This window comes from Peromyscus eremicus, chromosome 15, assembly GCF_949786415.1.
Source record: "Peromyscus eremicus chromosome 15, PerEre_H2_v1, whole genome shotgun sequence".
NCBI classification, from domain to species: Eukaryota; Metazoa; Chordata; class Mammalia; order Rodentia; family Cricetidae; genus Peromyscus; species Peromyscus eremicus.
The window spans coordinates 60,600,324-60,624,256 of record NC_081431.1 but is presented as its reverse complement, the minus strand read 5'-3'; the positions used below and the strand labels follow the sequence as shown (position 1 = coordinate 60,624,256).

General features: G+C 45.6%; 1 protein-coding gene across 2 annotated transcripts in view; it reads left to right on the top strand.

Moving 5' to 3' along the window:
* The window catches only part of Lemd1 (LEM domain containing 1), a 31,732-nt gene extending 8,056 nt beyond the window's left edge, over nt 1–23,676 (top strand). The window contains exons 5-6 of one of the 2 annotated variants that reach the window (XR_009383241.1): nt 21,950–22,104; nt 23,225–23,333. Coding sequence is in view for 1 of the 2 variants with exons in the window: in XM_059280729.1 (XP_059136712.1) it covers nt 21,950–22,023; nt 23,225–23,486 (336 nt within the window). In the remaining variant the exon portion in view is untranslated. Of the gene's footprint in view, nt 1–21,949; nt 22,105–23,224 lie in introns of both variants that reach the window. The other variant, XM_059280729.1, reaches the window with a different exon arrangement.
* The last annotated feature ends 257 nt before the right edge of the window (nt 23,677–23,933 follow it).

Here is a 23,933-nt window from a genome sequence, read left to right as displayed (position 1 = left end):
TTTGTAAGAGATGCTTCAAAGGCCACTCGTGTGGATCCCTTTGAAACGGCACTTTACCCCATTCATTAGCTGAGCCATCCCAGGGTCCTACACCTGCCAGGGGCCTAAAGTGTACTCGCTAAGCCTATCACACAGTCTTAGCAACAAATAGGTTAGTTGCGATTGGATTCTGGTATTTAAACTACCTGCTGAATTTGAATAAGTGAAAAGAAACCCCAGGTAAACAGGGCTGCAGCGGCAGCCTCCCATTCAGAAACAGTTCGGATTTGATGAAGGGATTTTGAGCGAGCATGGCATTTTCTAAAAGGGTTTTCAAAAGTCTACTAAATGGCTCTCTAAAGGAATCCTTCCTATTCACTAATCCCCAGTTCCTCAGAAAACCCTTTTGTCTAGATCTTAACAGAGATGGAAACGGCACAAAAAGCAACCTTCTTACTTGAAACACCTAAAAGTGGAAGAAGCGGCCCGCGGTCTTCGCTTTACATAAACCCGAGACAAAGCCGCATCGATATTTTCAACTGGCAATAGAATCACAGAGAAAGCTGGTGATGCACAGAAGCTTTCACTGCGAAGGATTTATATAAGGCATTTTGATTGTTCAGAAGGCCCCCACGACATCTGTTCCACTTTATATCTGGAAGGAAATGTAAATAAGCATTTGGGTTTCCTCGAAAAGGTGATAGAAAGTGTGTTTATGTAGACACTTGTATACACTGTTTGGAGCAGTGGTCTGCACCAAATAATCTCGTCAGTGCCTAAGAAGGGAGGCTTTGTGTCTGCTCAATACGCTCTCCTTTCATTTTCGTAGGTCCCTAGCGAAGTACAGCCATCTTGAGACTTGGACTTTGACGGTGGCAACACCCCACTTAACAGAGTGAATATGTATTTTGTCAAACCACTTACCTAGCCTGCAGATTTGGTCATTAAGACCACTCACAAAGCCAGCTCAGTAGTAAAGCACATGCCTAGCAAAGAAGACAAGCTAACCAGGTCTCCGTGTAGAAGTCCGTAGCACTTTTCATCAGACAGGGACTGGACACGGCTCATCTTTCCAGTGTTGGGGTGAGAGCTAGGTTTGCATGTATAACTCAGCCCCCACCCCTTCTTCAAAGGGATTTACAGTTGATTGTAACAGTGCTGACAGCCTTCACTGGCATCTTGTATAAAGTGGGACTTGAGTAAGGTGCCTGTGTGATTTATCACCTCAAACAGGATGAGGAAAGAATGGAGGTTCCTAGTCCGGGAGACTGGAACAAGAGGAAGGCAGGACTGTCTTGGTCAGAACAGGCACGTGGTCATCTGGGGTCAGTCCCAAGGACTGAAGTATTTGTGTGTGTACACCTCACCTTGAGAGGGGTGCTATAGCCCAAAGCCAGAGGGCAGCTGGCAAGCTGGTAGGGAGTGGGTCTGTCTGTCTGTCTGTCTGTCTGCCTCTCTCTCTCTCTCTCTCTCTCTCTCTCTCTCTCGTGTGTGTGTGTGTGTGTGTGTGTGAGAGAGAGAGAGAGAGAGAGAGAGAGAGAGAGAGAGAGAGACAGACAGAGAGAGACAGAGAGAGAGAGAGAGACAGAGAGACAGAGACAGACAGAGAGACAGAGAGAGACAGAGCTATGCTGCCCCTTCAAAGACTTCCTTTCTTCTGTCCAGAGATAACCTGTCTTTATGGCCCGAACCCCAGTATCTCTGCCACTTTCCTACACATCCCACCCCAAGCTTCTCACACGCACCCTGTGCCTAGGAATCTGCTTTTCCAGTCAGCCTCCCCCAACCCTTTGCCCAAGAGCTTTCTCTCTAGGTCATAAAATGTTGGAGGTAGAAAGGTTCGTCTTTGCTCTGAGTTCAATTCAACTCCAGACATATGAAGAGGGTCTTCCTGGTCCCTACTGGCCTCTTTGGAAGGAACCTTGGTCCTACACTGAAGTATGGCCTCTTTCTCTCATTTCCTATTCCACGCTGTTATTTTGCCCCTTAGACAGACAGTACAACTTTGAGAGACAGTGCTTATGTCTAGTGAATGGACAACATTTCAGAAGACAGACGGAGCTTCCGCCCAGGTTCAGCTTATCAGCTGAGGGTCACTTCTGGGCACAGGACATTATCTTAAATCTGCTTGAAGAAGAACATGGACACAGAGAGAGGCATAGTTTCTATGCTGAAGGAAGCTTTTTGAGACAGCATCTCACTATAACAGCCCTGGCTGGCCTGGAATTAACTCTGTGGATTAGGTTGGCTTTGAACACACAGAGATCCCCTTGCCTTTGCCTCCTGAGTGCAGGGATTAAAGGTGTATGCCACCATGCCCAGCTATGAAAAAACTTTAAAATATGCTCTAGGTACAAAAAGACATATCAAAAGTATGGGCGCTAGAGACAGACTGCCAGGGCTCAGTCCCAGCTCTGTCTCTCACTTGGCTAGGTCCCACCCTTGCTGTGTGTGAGCTCCCCACCTGTAAGAAGGCTAATAATGGTTTCTGCCTTGTAGTGAGGTGTGGAGGTGGAGTTCAGACATATAAGTCAGGCTGGGGATATAGCTCGGAGCAGAGCAGTTATGCCATCTAATAAAAGATACTTAGCTACAAATGAGGGCTATTGTTTTTGTTAGCGGGATTGTTCCATAAAAAGCACAGTATTTAATTAGCTACAATACAGAGTAACAAGTGAAAAACTAAAGTAATGGAAACAAGATCTTCAGCGCTGAGCGCAGAGTGCTGCAGAATATGACTTACCAGAGCGCCCAGAGGAATATTTATATAAGTAAATACTCAGGCATAATTAGAGACTGCTTTCTGTATGCAACGGAGGCAGACCAAACCTTTAAAAGTCTAGTGTGTATAAGCAGGGCATGGTGGCACACATCTGTAAACCTACCACCCAGGAGGCTGAGTCAGAAGCACTCCAAGTTCAAGGCCAGCCTGAGCTACATAATGAGATACTGACTCAAAAAAATTAGAACAACAACAAAAAAGCTTTTGTGCCCCCTGGTAATGAGGACTCCTCTTTAATCTTCTACCTATATCCTCTTCCATTTCTTTGAACATTTTAAAATTAAGTCACTTGGCAATAATTTTACAGCTACAGAGTGAGGAGAGTTGTAGAAAGTACTCTGTCTTCTTTCACCAGACTCCAATGCTGCATTGTTACCACGTATCATTTTTGCTGTGTGGTGGCTTATGTCTCTGAACCCTCTTTTTTGTTTGTTTGTTTGTTTTTCGAGACAGGGTTTCTCTGTGTAGCTTTGTGCCTTTCCTGGAACTCACTCTGTAGACCAGGCTGGCCTCGAACTCACAGAGATCCGCCTACCTCTGCCTCCCAAGTGCTGGGATTAAAGGCGAGCGCCACCACCGCCCAGCTCTCTGAACCCTCTTGAGAACACACTGTAGACAAGAAGCCTCCAGCCCTTGGGCGGGCACTCTGCTGACCTCAAAGGGAAATCACCCTCTAACACTCCAGAGATCCACCTGGGGCCGAGCTCACCTCCAATGTACAGACCCTGCTGGGCTGCAACTACTGTCTCAGCAGCATCCTTTGCTTTCTGGTCTACTGTCCCATCCCAGAAACACCTCGCATATCTAGTTGTCTTGCTTCAGTGTCCTTCATCCTGGCACAACAATGCCTGTCTCTCCCTATAACTCATGCCCGGGCCAGTTTTGGAGATCAGTGCTTTCATTCCGCTGGGTTAGTATGCTCTACTTTAATTGTGGACTATTCCTGACACCAAATGTGTGTGTGTGTGTGTGTGTGTGTGTGTGTGTGTGTGTGTGTAGAGAGAGAGAGAAAGAGAGAGAGAGAGAGAGAGAGGAGAGAAAGAGAGAGATACAAGCCCATATTCCAATTCTTCTTACAGAAATGGACAATTCAATTCGACAGCTACCTGGAGTTAGCATCAGGTCCCACGGTTGAGAGCTCAGTCTCCCAAACTGCTTTCATTGAAGGTTCCAATCCCACTCCTTGGCTCTCCTGTGCTTTTGATGAACCAACTTCAAGTCTGGGTTTCTATGACCCCTTTCTCGGGCCTGATAATTTGTGACAATGCCTCACAGAACCCAGGGATAGTGTGCTGGGTAGTTTTATGTCAACTTGGCACAAGCTAAAGTCGTCTAGGGAGGTGAACCCCAAACAGGAAAAGGCCTCCATAAGACTGAGCTGTAGGCAAGCCTGTGGGGCATTTTTTAAATTAGCGGTTGATGGATGAGGGCCCAGTCCATTGTGGCTGTCCCTGGGCTGGTGGTCCTGGGTTCTGTAAGAAAGCAGGCTGAGCAAGCCATGGGGAGCAAGCCAGCTGGCTGCACCCCTCCATGGCCTCTGCATCAGCTCCTGCCTCCAGGTTCCTGCCCTGTGTGAGTTCCTGTCCTGACTTCCCTAGAAGGGTAAGCCAAATAAACCCTTTCCTCGCCAACTTGCTTTTGGTCATGATGTTTCATTGCAGTAACAGAAACCCTAAGACAGGCAGTTTACTTGCTGTATGTGTACAAATACACACAAGTCCCTGCTAGGGATCGACCCTCCAGCATGTTAAACACACACCTCACCATGGAGCTGCATCTGAAACCTTCTTAGTAGCTTGTTTTTCAAGACAGGGTCTCTCTGTGTTGCCCTGGCTGTCCTAGAACTCACTCTGTAGACCAGGCTGGCATCAAACTCACAGAGATCCACCTGCCTCTGCCATCTTAGTATCATTTTAATGCTTGACTTACCCCAGATTTGGCCAGAGACAGCCTTGTGAAGATGGATGTGGTACACTTTTTAACAAGTCTGTATCATTTCTTAGTTTCCAGCTCAGAAGACACTTCAGACTTACCTTGCTCTTCCCCTGTCCCAGAAATCCCTTTACCTCAGGCCTTGTAGGCCAGCAGGGTGGTACTTAGAAACCAAGACTGAGGAAGCATCACTACTGGCCTGTTCAGAATGCACAAATGTATTGTTCTATATATAATGCCTGTATTTATGTACAGATGCATTGGTCTGAAATTTACCTAGGTGTGTCTGAAATTAACATTGGTCTCCAACAGCAATCAACACTTCAGTGGTCTGTTCTTTCTAGCAATTTCTCTTAGTGGGTCACTTCTCTAACCTGAATTCCATTAGCCTCTGATTGTGGATTCTATTATCATCGATGTATTTATATTTTTGCTCAATTTTCCGTTTTTCTCCTGTGTAGATAATCGCCCTGTCGCAGTAGCTGCCTCCTCTGCGTCACCCCCTTGCCACCTTCTTGGCCTCTGCATGTAGCAACACTCCTGTGTCCCTCCCCTCACTGCCCCTTTCTTGGCTCCAGAGCACTTGCCACCCCAGTTCCTCTGCTCTGTTATCTCAACCTCTAGACACTCAGAACCCCCTACAGCCTTGCTGTTCCATTCTTCGCTCACACACCTGTGTCCCTGTCCTCTCTGTCCACTTCCTTAGTGTACAGGGTACACGGGTACTCGGGAGAAAAACCTTCAAATTCTTAAGTTATTCCAAGATTAAAATGGAATAGGATTTTTAATAGGATTTTTATTCTCTGTGCCTTAATGTCTATGTAGCCTTGTAGATACCTAAGAGACCTTGTAGGCCTACAATTAGCATGTGTAGGGTTAAATGTTGCTATCAGAAGGCCCAATGAGACAAGGGAATGTAAATGGTTTCCGTTAAGTGTGTGGATCAAGTAGTATGTTCTAGAAGGCCCGATGTTAAACATCACTATAATAGTTTGTTAATTAACTGAAAAACATTCTTATTCCCAATAGGAGCTGTATATTCCTCTAGCTGGGCTCAAGTGAAGTGTAAATTTGCACATTCTATAACTACTTAATAAGTCTTCTCTTCTCCCCTTTGACATACGCTAACGGGAGCCAGCTGCCATCTTGGCAAAGAACGTTATTTCACCTCAACATCCTACCTTAAAAACGCTGGCCTCCCAGGAGAGGGGATTTCATGTGACCGTGGTGTGTCGTGAGTTACCTGCTAATCTGTGGATTTCTTTCTGTGTAAAAGACACCGGTCAGTGAGACGACATGGCAGCAGGCAGACCCGGGGAGGCCGAACTCTGACTGTAAAAACTGGAAGATGCTAATCAAGGTAAATCCATCCACGTTCCTAAAACTGAACAAATCATGGGGTTTTCTGCCATTAGGAGCACACGGCCTAGTGTGTCTTTCCTGTCCCTTCCTTCCAGGAATATAGCCATACTGATTTTACTATCATTTCCCTTCTGAGAACATACATCTATCTTCATTTTATCGGAAGGAATTTCCTGCTGTCCTCCCCATAGGGCACTCACGGGGACAGCTTCATGGGCACTAGACACCATTCATCATAACTCATGAGCCCAGATGTGATTTATTGAAGATAATTATTGATGGTGGAATTTCCTCCCTGACAAGCTCCTTGGCTCTCTTTACAGATGAGGAAATGTACAGGAAGGAGATGATGTTTCTATGTACAAGAATACATAGAAAGCTAAAAGAAAAACTGGAAATAGAATTTCTAGTCCCTATTTCCACCCAGTTCTCTTAAGTGACCAAGAGGGAAGAAAGGTGGCCTTAGTGATGAAATCGCTCCCCCTGGTGTCTGTTTTTAGGCATTGACAGAGGATTTGTGTCGGGGAGCAAAGGCCTTTTCCAGAGGATTGATTCCTTTGATTGGTACACCAATGGTACACAGGTCCACACAGCTAATATATACAAATAAGTGGATGGAATTTGCCTCAAAAAGTTGAATCTGAGTACCTTTTGATACTTGGTTATAAAATGTCTTATGATTTGAAAAGGGACCCTCCATCTGTGGTCCTAGTAGCCACACATTAAATTCTGCTAAGCTGGGTGTGGTGGCACACACTTGAGACCCAGCTCTCAGGAGAGAGAGAAGGCCTGGTCTATGCAGGTTGTTCGAGGACAGCCCAGGGCTGCATAGTGAGGCCTTGTCTCAAAACAAATCAACAATACTATTCTAAATCTTCAAACTTCAGCATTGCTAGATTTAATTTTACTTTATTTTTAGGCTTTCAAGACAGGGTTTCTCTGTACAGCCCTGGCTGTCCTGGAACTGACTCAGTAGACCAGGCTGGCCTCGAATTCACAGAGATCTGCCTGCCTCTGCCTCCTGAATGATGGGATTAAAGTTGTGCGCCACCACCTGACTGCTAGACTTAACTTTTATCAGATGTGGTGGTGGGGTGTGTTATTCGTGATTGCAAATGGGATTTCTCTTATTACTAATATTTTCTCATATTAATTGGTCATTTGTATTTTCTCATTTATGAAATGCCTGTTCATGTCTTTAGCCCATTTTTATTAGATTGTTTACTTTATTGGTTTATAGGCTTGATTCAGACATTGTGGATACCGGTCATTTGTCAGTGATGGATGTAGCACATACCTTCTACTCACTTTGGTCTGTCTTTTCACTCTTTTAAAAATGTTTTTGTGCTGTGCAGTGGTAGAACACGCCTTTAATCCCAGCACTCAGGAGGCAGAGGCAGGTGGATCTCTGAATTTGAGGCCAGCCTGGTCTACCGAGTCAGTTCCAGGACAGCCAGGGCTGTTACACAGAGAGACCCTGTCTTGGAACCTGCCTCCCCGCAAAAAAAGTTTTGTTTTGAAATTACTTCAAATTTATAGAAAGTCCCCGAAAAGAAAACCTATATGATTCTCATCCAGATTTACCCATTGTTTGTTTATTTGTGGTGTGTGTGTGTGTGTGTGTGTGTGTGTGTGTGTGTGTGTGTGTGTGTGATGGGTGGGGGTACCAGTTTTGGGGGTCAGTGAGCACTGGCCAGCCAGAGGTTGATGTTGAATGTCTTCCTCAGTTGTTCTGGGCCCTGATTTTTTTGAGACAGGGTCTCACTGAACCTGGCGCTCACCATTTGGCTGCAGTAGCTTCCCCAGAGCTCCAGGGATCTGCTTGTCTCTCTGCCTCCTTCAAGTGTTGGGGTTACAGATGGGCCATGGCTTTTTACATGAGTGCTGGAGATCTGAACTCAGGTCCTCATGCTTGTCTGGCAAGCGCTTTACCCACTGTGGTGGTCTGAATGAGGCTCCCCATAGGTTCATATATTTGAATACTTGTTCCCGATTGGCAAACCTGCTTGGAAAGGATCAGGAGGTGTGGCCTTGTCAGGGGGAAGCCTGTCATTGGAGACAGGTTTTGGGGTTTCCAAAGCTCATGCCATTCCTGGTCTTTCTCTCTGCCTTGTGCTTGTAGATGAAGGGGTAGCCCTCAGCTGCCACTCCACTTTTGTGTCTACCGGCTGCTGCCACGCTTCCCACCATGATGGCCACGAGTTCTAACCTTTGAAATTGTGAGTCCCAAATAAAGGCTTCTATAAGCTGCTTCAGTCATGGTGCAATAGAAAAGCTACCAAGACACCCTCTGAGCATCTCCCCAGCTCCCAACAGGAAGTGACTGATGGTGAGGAAACCCAAACACCACAGTGCACAGTCACAGGAGGGTGAGTGCATTCAAACACAGAACCACCGCCTCGGTCTGAAATAAAGCTCCCTTGTGCAGTGGAGCCTGCACTGCCCATCCCCCCCTGCACTCCCCATCCCCCTCTGCACTCCCCATCCCCCCCTGCACTCCCCATCTCCCCTGCACTCCCCAGTCTCTCCCCTGCACTGCCCATCTCCCCCTGCACTACCCAGTCTCCCCTGCACTCCCCAGTCTCCCCCTGCACTCTCTAATCTTTTAACCTTACACGGGATTTCTGTGATCCATCCACACTGCTGCAAGCATTTCCCTTAGTACCTCCTTGCTTGGAATATTCTGTTCCGTGTCTAAGCCACACTTTACTATTCGGCACTTGTGTGGGGACCTTTAGGTGCCTTGGAGTTTGAGGTGTTGTAATTGCGCTGCTGTGAACACTCTTGCCCACCCGTTTGAGCACCTGGCTGCAGTGCTTTGGGACCCAGCAGGGGCCTAGCTGGATCACATGGTAGTTGGGTGTTTAAAGGAGTCACCAGGCTCCCTTCTCTGGCTGCTGCCCTGGTTCACATTCCCAGCAGCTACAGGTGAGCTAACACCCCAGTCTTCGCTAACACTTGTTCTTTTCCCTGCTGTCATTCATGTTGTAAAGACGTTATAATTACCGATGTATGTTAATTGTTCGCTTTCCTGGCTTTATTGCAGCATTTCCACACATGTGTACATCATATGTTGATACTATCCATCTCCTTTTCTTCTGCCTTCTCCTCTCTTCCCCTTTGAGTGCCTTGTGGCTTTTGGTTCATTTTTGTTGTTGTTTTTGGGTTTTTTTTTTTTTTTTTGAGACAGGATCTCATACTGTAGTCTAGGCTGGCCTTGAACTCATGAAAGCTTCCTGCCTCAGCCTTTCAAGTGCTGGTATTGCAGGTGTGTGCCACCACACCCAATCCCTCTTCTCTTCTTGTCTTGTTTTCAGTTTGTTTGCTTTTAAAGACAGAGTCTCAAGTATCTAAGTCTGGCCTTTTACTAGCTGAGGATGGCCTTGAACTTCTGATCCTCCTATCTCCATCCCTGTGCCCTGACAGATGTGTGCCAATGTGCCTGGCTTTGGATTGAACCTGACTTTGTGTATGCTGGGTAAGCATTTTACACTCCCCCCATACACACACACACACACACACACACATTCTGGTGGTGAGGTCATTTGGTTTGAATCTCCCTTATGACTAATGATACTGAGTGGATTTTCATGGGTTTATTGTCTGTTTCAGTACCTTCCTCCAGAGAAAGAAAGTCTTTCCAAATCCTTTGCTCATAGTTTTTTTGTTTTGTTTTGTTTGTTTGTTTTTGTTTTTTTCAAGACAGGTTTTCTCTGTGTAGCCCTGCCTGGCCTACAACTTACTGTGTAGAACAGGCTGGCCATGAACTCAGGCTGCCTGTGCCTCCCAAGTGCTGGGATCAAAGGTATGCGCCACCATCACCACCATCCAGCTTCCTTTGCTCATCTTTAAAAGGGGATTTTACTCTTGTGTTTGTTGGGATGTAAAAACTCTTTACATATTGTGAGTTTTTATCAGAATACGACTTGAAGTATTCTTTCTCACCCTGCAGTCTTCCACCTCACCTTTTCCATGATGCCCTGTGCAGAAGTCTGCAGAAATCACATGACGGTTCTTGACTGGATTTCTCCAGGCGTTTCCCCTCTGTGATTCCCTTGGCCTCTCAAATCTCAATGTCTTTTTATCGAGTTTGGGTCATTTTCAGCCATTATTTATTTGACTCCTCCTTCCAGACTCACTCCGTCCTTCTCTTTCAGTGTTAGATATTTTCTTAAGGCCCCCCATGACTCTGAGACCCAGCTCATGTGTCTTGGTCTGTTCTGTCATTTGGTGATTTTTATCTCTCTGTCTTGGAATTCATTGATTCATCTAGTGAAGCTTTCTTTTCTTTTAATTCATTTCTAAAATTCACACTTGGCTGTTTTCCATACATTCTGTTTCTCTGAAAAGAATCTTTTTCTATTTGCCTCAGATATGCTCAGCAAAGCATGTTATGGTGGCTGCTTTAAATCCCTGGGGAGATAATGGCAGTGTCTGTACCATTTCGGTGCTGATGGCTATTTAGTCCATGTTTACAGGCTTCTGGAGCCCAGGCCAGGAAATCTGAGTTCTCCTGCTGAGCCACCTGCCTGGCTGGCTCAGAATCTCCTCTGACTCTTGGACGTGGCTGGGCTGCCAGATGTGGGTAAAAGTCCAGATTCACCTCTGGGGATCCCTGGTGTGTGTGTGTGTGTGTGTGTGTGTGTGTGTGTGTGTGTGTGTGTGTGTAGAAGGTCCCACACACAGGTTGAAGTTCCGGACTCTATTCGAATGACTGACAGACTGTTCTGTCTCAGTGGGGCAATTACTAGCAGAACGTTTTCTGTCTTACTAGACTGTCTCTTCATGGCTTTCTGGGGGCTCCTTGGGAGGATTACATCAATTGCCATTTCTAAGGCTACAACTTCTCCAGCACACTATCCTGAATATGTGAGGTAAAGAAGCCCACAGATCCGTCAGCGCTCTGCTCCTGCAATCTGCCTACCAACAGCTTTTCTCCACAAAGACTTTTGCAGGCCTGTTTCATGTATATCTGAGGGTGTGGTCTGGACCTGGCCAAGACATCCATCTACCCCACCATGGAATAGCCCATCCCTGTCCATCTGTAGTGTTGTGCCTGTCGCATATCAATCTTCCATAGATACACTTGTTTGTTTGATTGCTTTTTAAAAAAGATTTATTTATTATGTATACAATGTTCTGCCTGCATGTATGTCTGCACGCCAGAAGAGGGCACCAGACCTCATTATAGATGGTTGTGAGGCACCATGTGGGTGCTGAGAATGGAACTCAGGACCTCTAGAAGAGCAGCCAGTGCTCTTAACCACTGAACCATCTCTTCAGCCCTGTTTGACCGCTTTGACAGATTTGTACTGACAGCCACTGTTAGTTCTCATCCACATTGATTATAGATTTTTTTTTTTTAACCATGGTAGCAGGTTACCACAGTGTAGAGCTTTTGTGTTGAATACTCATCCTCATGTTTTTTGGACAAATAAACACAGATATGATACGATATGGGATATTCTTTGTTTCTTTGTCCCAGACAACTAGTATAAATGCACACATTTGGAAACCCTGTATGTTTCATGGAAAATTACTGGATTTCTTCTGTGCCTGAGGGGCACACTTCTGGAAGCTCACTCCATGGATATTTCGGGTCACCATCTCCTTGATGGCATTCTCTTTGTTGCACTGCACTGGCTAAGACCTCTTTATTACAATATGGACTAGAAATGAGAGCCATGAGCACTTTTTCCTTGGTCCCGATAATCGTGATAGTTCACCTTGGGGCGTGAGTTCTCATGTAGGTTTTAGGAGACACCTTTGGTCACGCTAAGGCAGTCCTCATCAGAATCACTTTGAATGGTGATGTCATCAGGATTTCATGCTTTTATTTTTAAAGCTTTTAAAGTCATTCAGAAACCACTGCTTGGGGGCTGGAGAGATGGCTCAGAGGTTAAGAGCACTGGCTGCCCTTCCAGAGGACCTGGGTTCAATTCCCAGCACCCACATGGCAGCTCACAACTGTCTATAACTCTTGTTCTAGGGGATCTGACACCCTCACACAGACATACATTCAGGCAAAACACCAATGTACATGAAATACAAATAAATAATTTAAGACATCACTGTTTAAATTAAAAGAATACAGTATAGGTGCTTTGTTTTGATTTTAATTTTTTAAATTTATGTGTTTGTGTATGTGGATGCTCGTGGAGGCCAGAGGAGAAATCCCCTGGAGCTGGAATTGCGGGTGGTTGTGAGCTGCCCAGCATGGGTGCTGAGACCTGAGCTTGTGTCCTGTGGAAGAGCACTATGTGCTCTTAACTGCTAAGCCATATCTCCAGCCATGTTCTGCTTTTGTTTTTATTATGTGTATGGATGTTTTGTCGGCATGTATGTCTGTGTACCATGTGCATATACCTGGTGCCTGCAGAGGCCAGAAAAAGGTATCAGATCCCCTGAAACTGGAGTTTCAGACTGTAGATGGTTGTGAGCATCTACGTGGGTGCTGAGGTGTGTACTGGAATCAAACCGGATGCTCTTAACCACTGAGCCTTTCTCCAGCCCCTGTCTTGGTTTTTTTTTTATAGAAGAGTCTCATGTGGCCCTGAGTGATGTCTTCCTTGCTGTGCAGCCTACCTTGGCTTTGAACTCCTGATCCTCTTGCCTCTACCTCCCAAATGCTGCCAGCACAAGCATAGCTTTGTCTTCTAAATGAAACTTGATTTTAAAAAGATTCAGGTAAAACCAGTAAAGTAAAAGTGGAATGTTATTATGAGAACTTTGGCTATAATCATTTTAGTGAATAAGGGATTTGGGATTAACCCAAATTTGTTTTTTGTTTTTTGTTTTTGTTTTTGCTTTTTTTGAGACAGAGTCTCATGACATAGTTCTGGCTGTCCTGCAACTCTCTGTAGGCCAGGCTGGCCTCAGACTCACAAAGATCCTCCTGCCTCTGCTTCTGGGTGCTAGGATTAAAGATGTGGGCCACCAGCACCCGGTTTGGGATTAACCCAATTTTAGAGTGCTCTAAGTCAGATGAATTTTGTTGTTGTACTTTCTGAGAACTGGTCATAACTTCAGATTTGCTACATCATCTATGTAAATGTCCAGTTCTACATATAAACCATGTACATACATAGCATTAACAAACTAGAGTGGCTAGGTACTCTGTCATGTTGGAGAGACTGCCGTGTCCAAGCCCTAGAGCATCCTGACTCTACCAAGTGCAAGGGCAAGATGTCCCTAGAAGAACAGGAACAAGGAAGGGCAGAAATTTGTCCAGCCCCTTTCTTCACTTCTGTGACTGGAGGTGTTGGCCCACGAAATTTTGACTAGCTTTACATCCAAGGTATAAAAAGCATTTCAAAATGCAATCTTGTGCTTCCCTGTGGACAATTAGTGGTGGCTTTTGTCAAGTTAGGCCATTTTCAAAAATCAAGTATAATCTCGGTACGGTGGTGCACGCCTTTAATGCCAGCACTCGGGAGGCACCAGCGGGCAGATCTCTGTGAGTTCGAGGCCAGCCTGGTCTACAGAGCAAGTTCCAGGACAGCCAGGGCTACACAGAAAAACCCTGTCTCAAGAAAATGAAACAAAACAAGTGTACTTCTTAAGAGTTATTTTATTTTAATTATGTGCTTGGGGCTGAGGGGGTTGTGTGTGTGGAGCCCATGGAGGCCAGAGACCTTGGCTCTGGGGTTACTGAGAGCTGGGACACGGGTGCTGGGAGCCAAACTCCGGCCCTCTGGGAGAGCAGTTCCTACTCATAATCACTGAGCCATCTCTCCAGCCCCAAACGTGAGTCAGGGCAGAAGGCCTTAATGGGAATACAGGCTGATTATTGTTCACGCTGGCCCTAGACGGTAAGCCAGTGTTTTGTAGTTAATTAGAATATACCACAGGGTGATTCAGTATCTCATATACAATCCACTTTCAGAGTCAAAATGATATGCTTAAGTAGGCCAGAATTAGTAAAAGTCTTAAGAAAAAGGCTGTTTCTCAGAAATTCCAGAAATGCCCAGGAACAGAACAAATGGCTGTCAACATTGCTTCCACTGGGAAATAATGATTTGATAATTTATTAATTAATGGAAAGTTTAAAGAGATGTTTTGGTGTGTTTTCAATGACAAATTTTCTAATAGGGGGAAAAAATCTTCAAAGGTTTGAAGGCATAATATCTGTGTTTAAGATGTGAGTATCAGAGCAGCTGCTGAGTTCAGTCAGAAAGTTTTTCCCAGCATGCTTGAGGCTATGGCTTCTAGCCTTAGTGCCGCAGAAGGCAAAAACAAAAAAAAAAAGAAAGAACAAAACCAAGCTTTAAAATCTACCTATTCTTTTATTGATTGAGTTCGGGCAAATCATTGAACGTCTTGAGTTTCTATTTCTTCATCTACAAAATAGTGCCCATAATTACTTCCTGGGATCTTAGAGGGAGTAAGGGACTCGAGGTACACTGAATCCCGAAGATAATAGATGTTCAGAACATACTGTTTCCAACCGCCTAATGGAGCCGCACTGTCACACTGTCTGGTCCGGTGATGCTGAGCGAGGACTCGGCTGTGCAGCTGGGGCGGCCTCCTGGCACCAGCCCCTCACCAGCCCCGGAGCCAGAGCGAGCTGCTGACATGCTCCCTGCTTCCCTTTGTCTCCTCATCTGCGGACGAGCTTCACAGAAGCCCCTTCCTCACAGGCTAGCTTTGAGATTGAGCTCATTTCCATAGTAGCTAGTATTATAGAAAGAATGTACAGCTCATTGCATTGGCAAATCTCTGATGTCTTGTGTTTTTCATGACGGCCATGGCCAGCACTGGGCTTCTGATAAGCAAGATTCTCTGACTTGCTTTCAGGGGTATAGTGAAGAGAGTCAAGGAGCAAAGGAGAACACACCTTCCCCCTGCTCTACAATCCTTTTATGCTTGCTTCACTCAATCTCCAGCAAGATAGATGGCCCACACCTTTAAATACAGCACTTCGGAGACAGAGGCAGGTGGATATCTGTGAGTTCTAGGCCAGCCTGGAATTCATAGAGCAAGTCCCAGGACAGCCAGGGCTATAAAAAGAGACCAAAAAAAAAAAAAAGTTCTCTGTCTGTAGTCCAGTATGGTCTTACACTTAAAGGGATCCTCCTGCCTCAGCCTCCCGTGTACTACCATTCCAGGCATGTACCACCATGCCCAGGCCAGCACTGGGCTCTGAATGTTTTATAGATTCCAGCTCTGGACCTGGGTTAGCTGGAGTCCTGCCCAGCACCACGGACCCCACAACCACTTATAAAATAATCACTCAGAAACTTAGATTAATTAAACTGCTGGGCCATTAGCTCAGGCCTACCACTGACTAGCTCTTACACTTAACTCAGCCCATTTCTGTTTATCTATATGTCGCCACGTGTTCCGTGGCTTTACCTGTTGCCTTTACATGTTGCTCCCTGGGCGGCAGGCTGGCGTCTCCCCTAGACTTCCACCTCCCAGCCTCTCTTCTCTGTTTGTCCCGCCTATCCTACACTTCCTGCCTGGCTACTGGCCAATCAGTATTTTATTTATCAATCAATCATAGCAACATATATTCACAACATACAGGACATCCCACAGCACATGGGGAAAAAGAGGCATAGATATGCTGGGCAGGGTGGTGCATGCCTTTAACTGCAGCACTTTCTGAGTTTGAGGACAGCCTGGCCTACATAGTGTGTTCCAGGCCAGCCAAGGATATGTCTCAAATACGGGACCACATCTCTGCTTATCAGGAGCCCAGTGCAGGCCATGGCTGTCGTGATAAATACAAGACGTCAGAGATGTGCTGATACAATAAGCCATGCATTCTCTTTGTAATACTAGCTATGGAAATAAGCTCAATCTCAAAGCTAGCTTATGAGGAAGGGGCTTCTATTAAGCTTGTCCACACATGTGGAAATGGAAGCAGAGACATATGGGACTTTGTCTCAAACAAAAATAAAAATTGCAAAGGAAGCGAGGACATTCCATCTTGCCGGGGTGTCTATCCTGGCTCGCTCATTATTATAATGAACTCCAGTCTGTTTTTGTTCCATTGTAAATGATGTTTATGGAGGAGATCAGATTATAACATTAAAGGAATTTTTAAAAAGATGAAATATAAAGCCGGGTGGTGGTGGTGCATGTCTTTAATCCCAGCACTCAGGAGGCAGAGGCAGGTGGATCTCTGAGTTCCAGGACAGTCTGGTCTACAGAGTGAGTTCCAGAACAGCCAGGATTATACAAAGAAACCCTGTCTCAGGGGGAAAAGAAAAGATGAAATATAAATCATCCACAGATACCAGTTGTTGCAAAACCTGGTTTAGTTTTGTTTTTGTTATTTCCTTCTAGATTTATTTGTGTGAAGATCCAGTGTGTGGACAGCTGATGTTGCTGTGTGTATAAGATTTTCTACTGTTTGCCAGTTGACATATTGGTAACCCTTTTCCTGAGATACAGTCTTTACAACATTATTGGTATTTTAGCAGTTCTGATGATACACATTCAAGTGGACAGGCCATAATTACTCTATATTAGAAAAAAAGTACACCCTTTACATACTACATAAGAATTCTATATGTGAATGAGGTACATATATATACACACATATATCTGTATAGACAATTTATTTAAAAATAGGGTAGACCAGTACTCAGGAGGCAGAGGCAGGAGGATCTCTGTGAATTCAAGGACATGGTGAGTTTCAGGACAGCCAGGGCTACATAAAGGGGCCCTGTCTCAAAACAAACAAAAACTAGGGTAGACAAGTGCATGTTCCACACCTGTAGCCCAGCTTGTCAGATATTAAGGCATAAGAATGGCTCAAGTCCAGGGATTCAGCCATCCTGGCCCACATTGCAAGATGTCGTCTCAACAAAAAAGGGAAAAAAAAGGAATAAAGGAGCTAAAACTACTTAGGACAGGAAGAAAGAGGAGGGAGTATTTGATTGCCTGAGAGCCGTGAAATCCTGTAATTTTATTTTGCAATAGACTTCTATCTTAAGTGCTTTATTTAACATTCCTATTTCTATCTTGAAGAAAAAAAGCGGTGTGCGGCAGACGTGCGGAGGCTCGCTACACTATTGTCTACTTTTGTGTATGTTTAAATTTTTCTCTAAGTCAAAGGCTTTTAAAAATGGAATTCACTCAACAAAAAGATCTTCCAGCACCCTTGAGAACAGCACAAAATGCTCTTGCTGAGCAGACGTGGCTGTGGGGACCTTGGAGGAGGACTGTGCCTGAGAACCTGTGTTTAGGAGCTGGCTGGGACCAGCAGGCCCGTGAGCAGAGAGGGGCACAGTTGCAGGCCCTGTTTGGGCCCCTGGGCCCCTGGTGAGAGATCCTCTCTAGGAAGGACAAAGAAGGCAGGGACAGACAGACCGCAGCCTTCCCATGGCTCTGGTCAGAAATAGGCCGGTGTTCATACCTTTTTGCTCTACCAGGCCAAATCCCTTGGATCTGCCGATGGGTCCGTGACAGTCCAGTCACCAGGTTTGGTGTTCCAGTGAGCATCATGAGAGCATTCAGAGACCAGAGTTTTGCTATGGAAACCTCAAGATGTCACTGTCCTCTGTGTCGTCCCACATGCCACACATACCCAGGTCCAGCCTCTCTGGTTTTATGGTCAGATGTCCCCTTGGTCAGCCTTGGGTTTTTGTTCTATTGAGGCAGCCAGTCCTCTCTTCAGTGATTGGCTGGTTGCCTTGTTTTCTTGTTCAAGTCCCAGGATTCCAGGGGGTCAAGAGAAACAGGACATAATGCTGTGAGAGTCAACTGACCAAGATCCAATTAATGGAGTGCTTACAGAGTGACTTTCCATGCTTAGCTGTCTGTGGCTTGGCGAGTGTGTGGTCTCAGTATCCACAGACCTCCTGACATGTCAGCAAAACAGAACAGATAGGTGGTGAAGAGCACTTGCTTCTCTTCCAGGAGACCTGGGTTCAGTTCCAAGCACCCACATGGTGGCTGACAACCATCTCTAGTTCCAGAGGATCCAATACCTTCTTCTGGCCTCCTTGGGCAAGGCACAAACATGGTGTGTATTCACACACTCAGGAATGTATATATACACATTAAATGAATGGAAAGATAAAGAAATAAGTCTTCTTAAAAACACAGCAAGTGTTTTCTGAGTAGATAAATAAAATGTCCAGTTAAGTACACTATGATGTATATAGGTTAGGGCCACAAAACAGAGTCAAGGAGGGATGTGCATGCGTGAGAGTAATTAAGATTCCTACAGAAATTCGTTTTAGAAAGCGAGAGGTACAGAGGAGGCTGCTACAGGGTTTGAACACAGGATTCTCAGTTGATGAGACTATGTGGCTCCAGTCAAGGTTCTTAACCTTTCTGTGTCTCAATCTCCAAAATGGACCAACAGCCTTACCAGGAAAAGGGGACGTAGTCCTTCTACTAGACCTCTGTGAGTCAGTGGTGTCTGGGGCCTAGAGCTTGGTGAATGGTAGTTAACGAGAGGCCTGGACATCCTCTGAGGGTTGGATAATAAGTATGAATGGACAACTGAGGAAAAACTAGAGTTTGATCCCCAGCACCACATGGGGAGGGAAAAGAAAAAAAAAAAAAAAAAGAAAAAAAAAAAAGAAAACCAGTAACATGAAATTATTACAGTGAAAACAGATGTTAAGGTTTAAAAAATCAGTTTGAAAACAGTAAGGGCCGGGTAGTGGTGGCGCACACCTTTAATCTCAGCACTCGGGAGGCAGAGCCAGGCGGATCTCTGTGAGTTCGAGGCCAGCCTGGTCTACAGAGCGAGATCCAGGACAGGCACTAAAACTACACAGAGAAACCCTATCTCGAAAAACAAACAAACAAACAAAAAGAAAAGGAAGGAAGGAAGGAAGGAAGGAAGGAAGGAAGGAAGGAAGGAAGAAAGAAAGAAAGAAAGAAAGAAAGAAAGAAAGAAAGAAAGAAAGAAAAAGAAAGAAAGAAAAAGAAAGAAAGCAGTAAGGATAACAAATGAAAGGGTTTGCAGCTGAGTGGGAGGTAACTTAGGTGACCAGTAGGAGGAAGCCAGAACTCAGACCAAACAAAGCCAGTGTCTGCAGGCCACCAAAGCCAGTGTCTGCAGGCCACCAGCACTCACGATGTCCCACAAGGAACACATGGAGGAGTCTGCTGCCTTTTCATGTGTTCTTAACTGTAGGTGAAACAGCTTGGGAAAAGCCTCCAACTATTATTGCAGGAAGGAGGCTGCCCCAGACCCCTAGACAAGGAGCCAAATATGAGCTCACCAAGAAGAGCTGCAGCTACATCTCAGTGAGCTGATGGCTGGCAGACCCTGGCAAGGGCAGGGACCAGCAACGCTGGCCAAGGCTAGCGGCTAGCAGGGCAGCCAAGGTCAATGCCTACTGAGCAGGGACTTCAAAGTGTGAGCACTCTCCTGTGGTGAGCAGTGTGTGAGCCACTTGTGATCACCGAGGGAAAGCCCTGCACAGCCCAGCTCCGTTCAGGGCCCCTCCCGTAGGGTGCTCATCTGACTCTGCCGGCTTCCTTTCCTGAGCTCCTCTTTCTGCAGTAAACTCTTCTCTTAAAATTTGACTTTTTAAATTAAAATATAATGACGGTTCTTTTCTCCTTCCCTTTTCTTCCTCCGGTCCCTCCCACGTCCTTTCTCTCCAACCCTTCCGTGTCTCCCCACCACTTTCAAATCGATAGCCTCTTCTTCCCTAATTATTATTGTTACTAATATACCTATATGTATATGTGTGGGAAAATATATAAATACAACCTGCTAAGTCCATTTTTGTTGTTTGTGTGTATATGGTTTGGGGGCTTACTTTGATTGGATAACCAATTGGGGTGCTCACCATGAGCTAGGCTCAGTCTTCCTTCCTCAGCCCCCAGCTGTTGTCTGTAGCTCCTCGTCCAGGGGTGGGACCTGTAGGATTTTCCCTCCTTCGTGTTAGTGTGCCCTGTTAATGTTCCTATGTTCCGGCCTTGTTTTTGTGGCCATTTCTATGAGAGACTGTTTCCCGGCAGACTTCCTGGTATTCTGGCCCTTACCAGCTTTCCACCCATCTCTTCTGAGATGTTCCTTCGGCCATCGATGCAGGAACTGTGGTACAAGAGTATCTGATGAGGTTGGGCTCCCCACAGCCTGTTGATCTCTGCGTCGCGCCCGGCTTGGTTTTCTGTGATGTCTCCATTTGCCGTAAGAGAACTTTTGATGAGGGAGGTAGCTACACTTACCTGTGAGTATAAGGATAAGATTTAGGATGTAGTAAGGAATTATGCTGGTCTTTAAGCTCTCTCTATAATCAAAGATTTTAGAAATTCACCCTTTGTTGTACTGTATTTCACTCTTCGAATTTTCTCAACAAGGACCTGGAACCTGCCTCAGTGGAGGCTTTAGTGAACATCCAGAAACTTCAGTCCCTGAATTATGCACACCTGAGATGAGACCGTCTCTGTTGCTCCCAAGGACCTCTGTGTATTTCTGTTTCAGAATTAATAATAACTAACACAATCGTTACTATTAATACTTACTGAATATTTTCTCCATGCCCGGAGGGGTTTTAGTCATCTGTGTATGCTAACACCTTCTTCATCTTGACAACTCTGTCTCACAGACAAGAAACCAAAGGCTATGGCTTTTCATTTTATTGAACAATATGGGCTGAAAAGATGGCTTAGTGGGTAATGCATTCGCAATAAAAGTGTGAGGAGCAGAGGTCGGATCTCCAGCACCCACATAAATAGTGAACACTGGGAGGGTGTGCTCACATGTACCTGAAACCTCAGCTCCCAGGAAGCAGAGACCCGTGATCCCTGGAGCAAACTGGCTGGCCAGACAGCTGAATCAGTGAGCTGTGGCTTCAGGTGAGAGACCGGACCTCAGTACACAGGTGGAGAGCAGCTGAGGGAGGCAGCTGATGGCAGCTCCAGGCAGCATCAACCTCTAACACGCGTTTGCACGTGCATCTCCACACAGGCATCCAAATATGCAAATACAGGAATTTACACCACACAGACAGACACCCAAAAGTACAATACCATAAAAGATGTATTTTTAATTTTGAAAACGATTTACTTTTTGCTTATTTTTATTTACGTGTATGTGTGTGTGCCTATGTAAGTTTATGGGCACCTCATGTGGGTGCTAGGAACCTAACTCAGGTCCTCTGCAAGAGCAGTAACTGCTCCTAACTGCCGAGCTAGCTCTCCAGTCCCCAAAGTTTTATTATTATTATTATTATTATTATTATTATTATTATTATTATTAAAAGAAAAGACAGGGGCTGGAACAAGGCTCAGCATTTAAGAGTGCATCTTGATCTTACAGAGACCCTGAGTTCAATACCCAGAGCACTATGTCTGGCAGCTTACAACCACCTGTAACTCCAGCTCCAGGGCATCTGTCACCCTCTTCAAGCCTCCCTGGGCACCTGTACAAACAAGACAGACAGACATACAGATAGACATACACACACATAAATAGAAATAAAATAAGTCTTTGAAAAAAGAAAACACGGTTGTTCCAAGTTATGTTCTCGCAAAGAGAAATGGTTCATTCCCTACGTTTTCTAGTACTTGTTCACAGACATTTATTTCAACAACTATTATTTACATGGAAATGACGCGTTTATTTTTTAAGTGGAAGAAAGAAAGAGAAAACAATTTCCAAGTAAAAAATCAGTTAAAAAAAAAAAAGACAAAACGGAGTTCATGCTTAGTAACCGAACGCTGTTTTCACCACGTGACCCCAGCCATCCAGGTGTCTGTTGACCCCCTGCCAGTCACTGGAGTAAAATATCACTTCGTGGCACTGGGTGCTTTTGCTGACCACTGAGGAAAGACAAACTCAAGTATTAAACTACCCGGTGTGCCTCAAACTTGGGCCAGTTTTCAGGTTGATTTTTTTTTTTCCAGAACAAAAACCAAGTTATAAGACATTGCAAATAAATTATTGTTGGCATTTTCTTTTTATAACAGAAACCCGAGGCTTCTCCTAGTAAAAGAGGGACCTTAGACATCTACCTGAGCCAGAAACCCACCAAGGGAGTCAGGTAAAGCCTGATAATCCTGTGTCCTAGGGTCTTGGGCATGCTAGCCAAGAGCTCTACCCTGAACTGCATTCCCAGCCTCAGGTAAAACCTTCGGTAGCATAAAAAGACCTAGATATCATTGGCGGGTGGGATTCATTATTCAGAGGTCTGTGAAGGGTTTGAACCTGAAGAGAACCTTCTGAGAGAGAAGACAGACTTGAGACCACATAATTTCAAAGCCAAAGTCTATATCTCATCATCATTCGTATTTGGAGATGAGAAAACAGGTGTTGGAAGGGGGAGTGTGTTGATGGGATGTCAAAAGTCTCAAGGAACCCAGACCAGAACCCAAGGCCTCATTTGTGCTCATCGGGAGAGATTTGTTGCTGGTTGTGTTTTGGAAACTGGATAAGAGCTCATATTTTAAAAGGGCCATGGCTGTGATAAAAGTTAGACCACAGGTGAGTTTATTACTCAGAAGTGGGGTCTTAGGTGTGGTTCAGTGAGAGAGCATGAGGCCCTGGGTTCAGTCTCCAAATACCAACCAATGACTCAACCACACAACTCCCTTAATGCTCTACAAAATTCCATAACTATTTTATGGGGGGCTAGGGCGTGTTTAAGACATGGTCATATTATCACAGACTGCTTTGAATTTGCTCTTTAGCAAAGGATGACTTTTGACTTCTGACCTTTCTGCCTTCCCTGGCTGAAGTTCTCTAACTTCTGAGAAAACATTAGCTGGTCTTGCAGGACTAGAGTAGCCGGAACGTAAGGTCAAAGGTCACACAGGTGGTCCAGCAGGTACTTAACGCTAAACCCTCTCGCTGCTTTAAATGTCAAGTTTAAGGAAGATTGAAAAGCACTTCCATGTGCACCCTGGGAGGTGGTGCTGAGTCTGTGCAGAAAGGAGGTCAGGGCCTGTTCTGACTCCCTGTCATGTGTACAGCTTCCCATTGGGGGATTCGGAGTCGCTAAGTTCCTGGAGCCAGACTTTGCCAGCACGGAGTAGTTCAAAGGCCAGTGAAAGTGGAAGGAAATGCCCTGTAGCACTGAGAGCCCTCCTCTGGGCTGACATGGGTTGATGGATGAGGACATTAGCACAGGTTTTCAGTGGGTTGAGGGCTGTTCCCACGGGCCACCGGGTTGCACACATTTACTCTAAAAGACGATCAAGAAGCAGCTGATTACAATCCTAGGTGCCTCTGAAATGTTTCCACAGGTGTGCTGCAAGACTAATTCCGAGGATCCAGCATGGGTGCTTTACCAAAGAGGATTCCTGCCAAGGGAACCAGAGCCCAGGGACCAGGTTCCTGTGCCAGAACCCTGGGAACAGCATCCCGTGCCGGAACCCTGGGAACAGCATCCCGTGCCAGAACCCTGGGAACAGCATCCCATGGAGCTTGAAGCTGGCCATCCTTGGCATTTTCATCATTGTGTTGTTCGTCTATATAACCGTGGAAAAGAAGCCACTCTTGCGTTAAACCCTTTCGGGGCAAAGCAGAAGGGCCATGGCTACAGCCAGGCAGCCCCCGCACCCCTCTGCCCCGTGCGCTCCCTGCCCTGTACTGGCTCTCCAGGCCGCGTGTGGGTTCAGCTAGGTAGAGGAGCAAGGGCTGTGTGCATGATGGTCTGTAAGTCAAGTAAGCCATCATTAAATGTGCTAACACATCAGAGCAGAGAGCTCTTCTGTAAAGTGCCTGGGCCTCCCTCCCTCCCTCTCTCCTTACCCTGTTTCCTCCCTGCACACCTCTTCTCCCCCCCCCCCGTTTTCCCCAAACAAAGAGGCTTCACATTCTTGTATCAGATCACTTGCTAGTACAGAACATAGAAACAAAGAGAAAATTATATTCTCAATAAAATGTGTCCAACTCTCCAGTCAGTGCTGACATTTCCAGTTTGGCATGGTGATGACAGTGACCTTGAGGCAC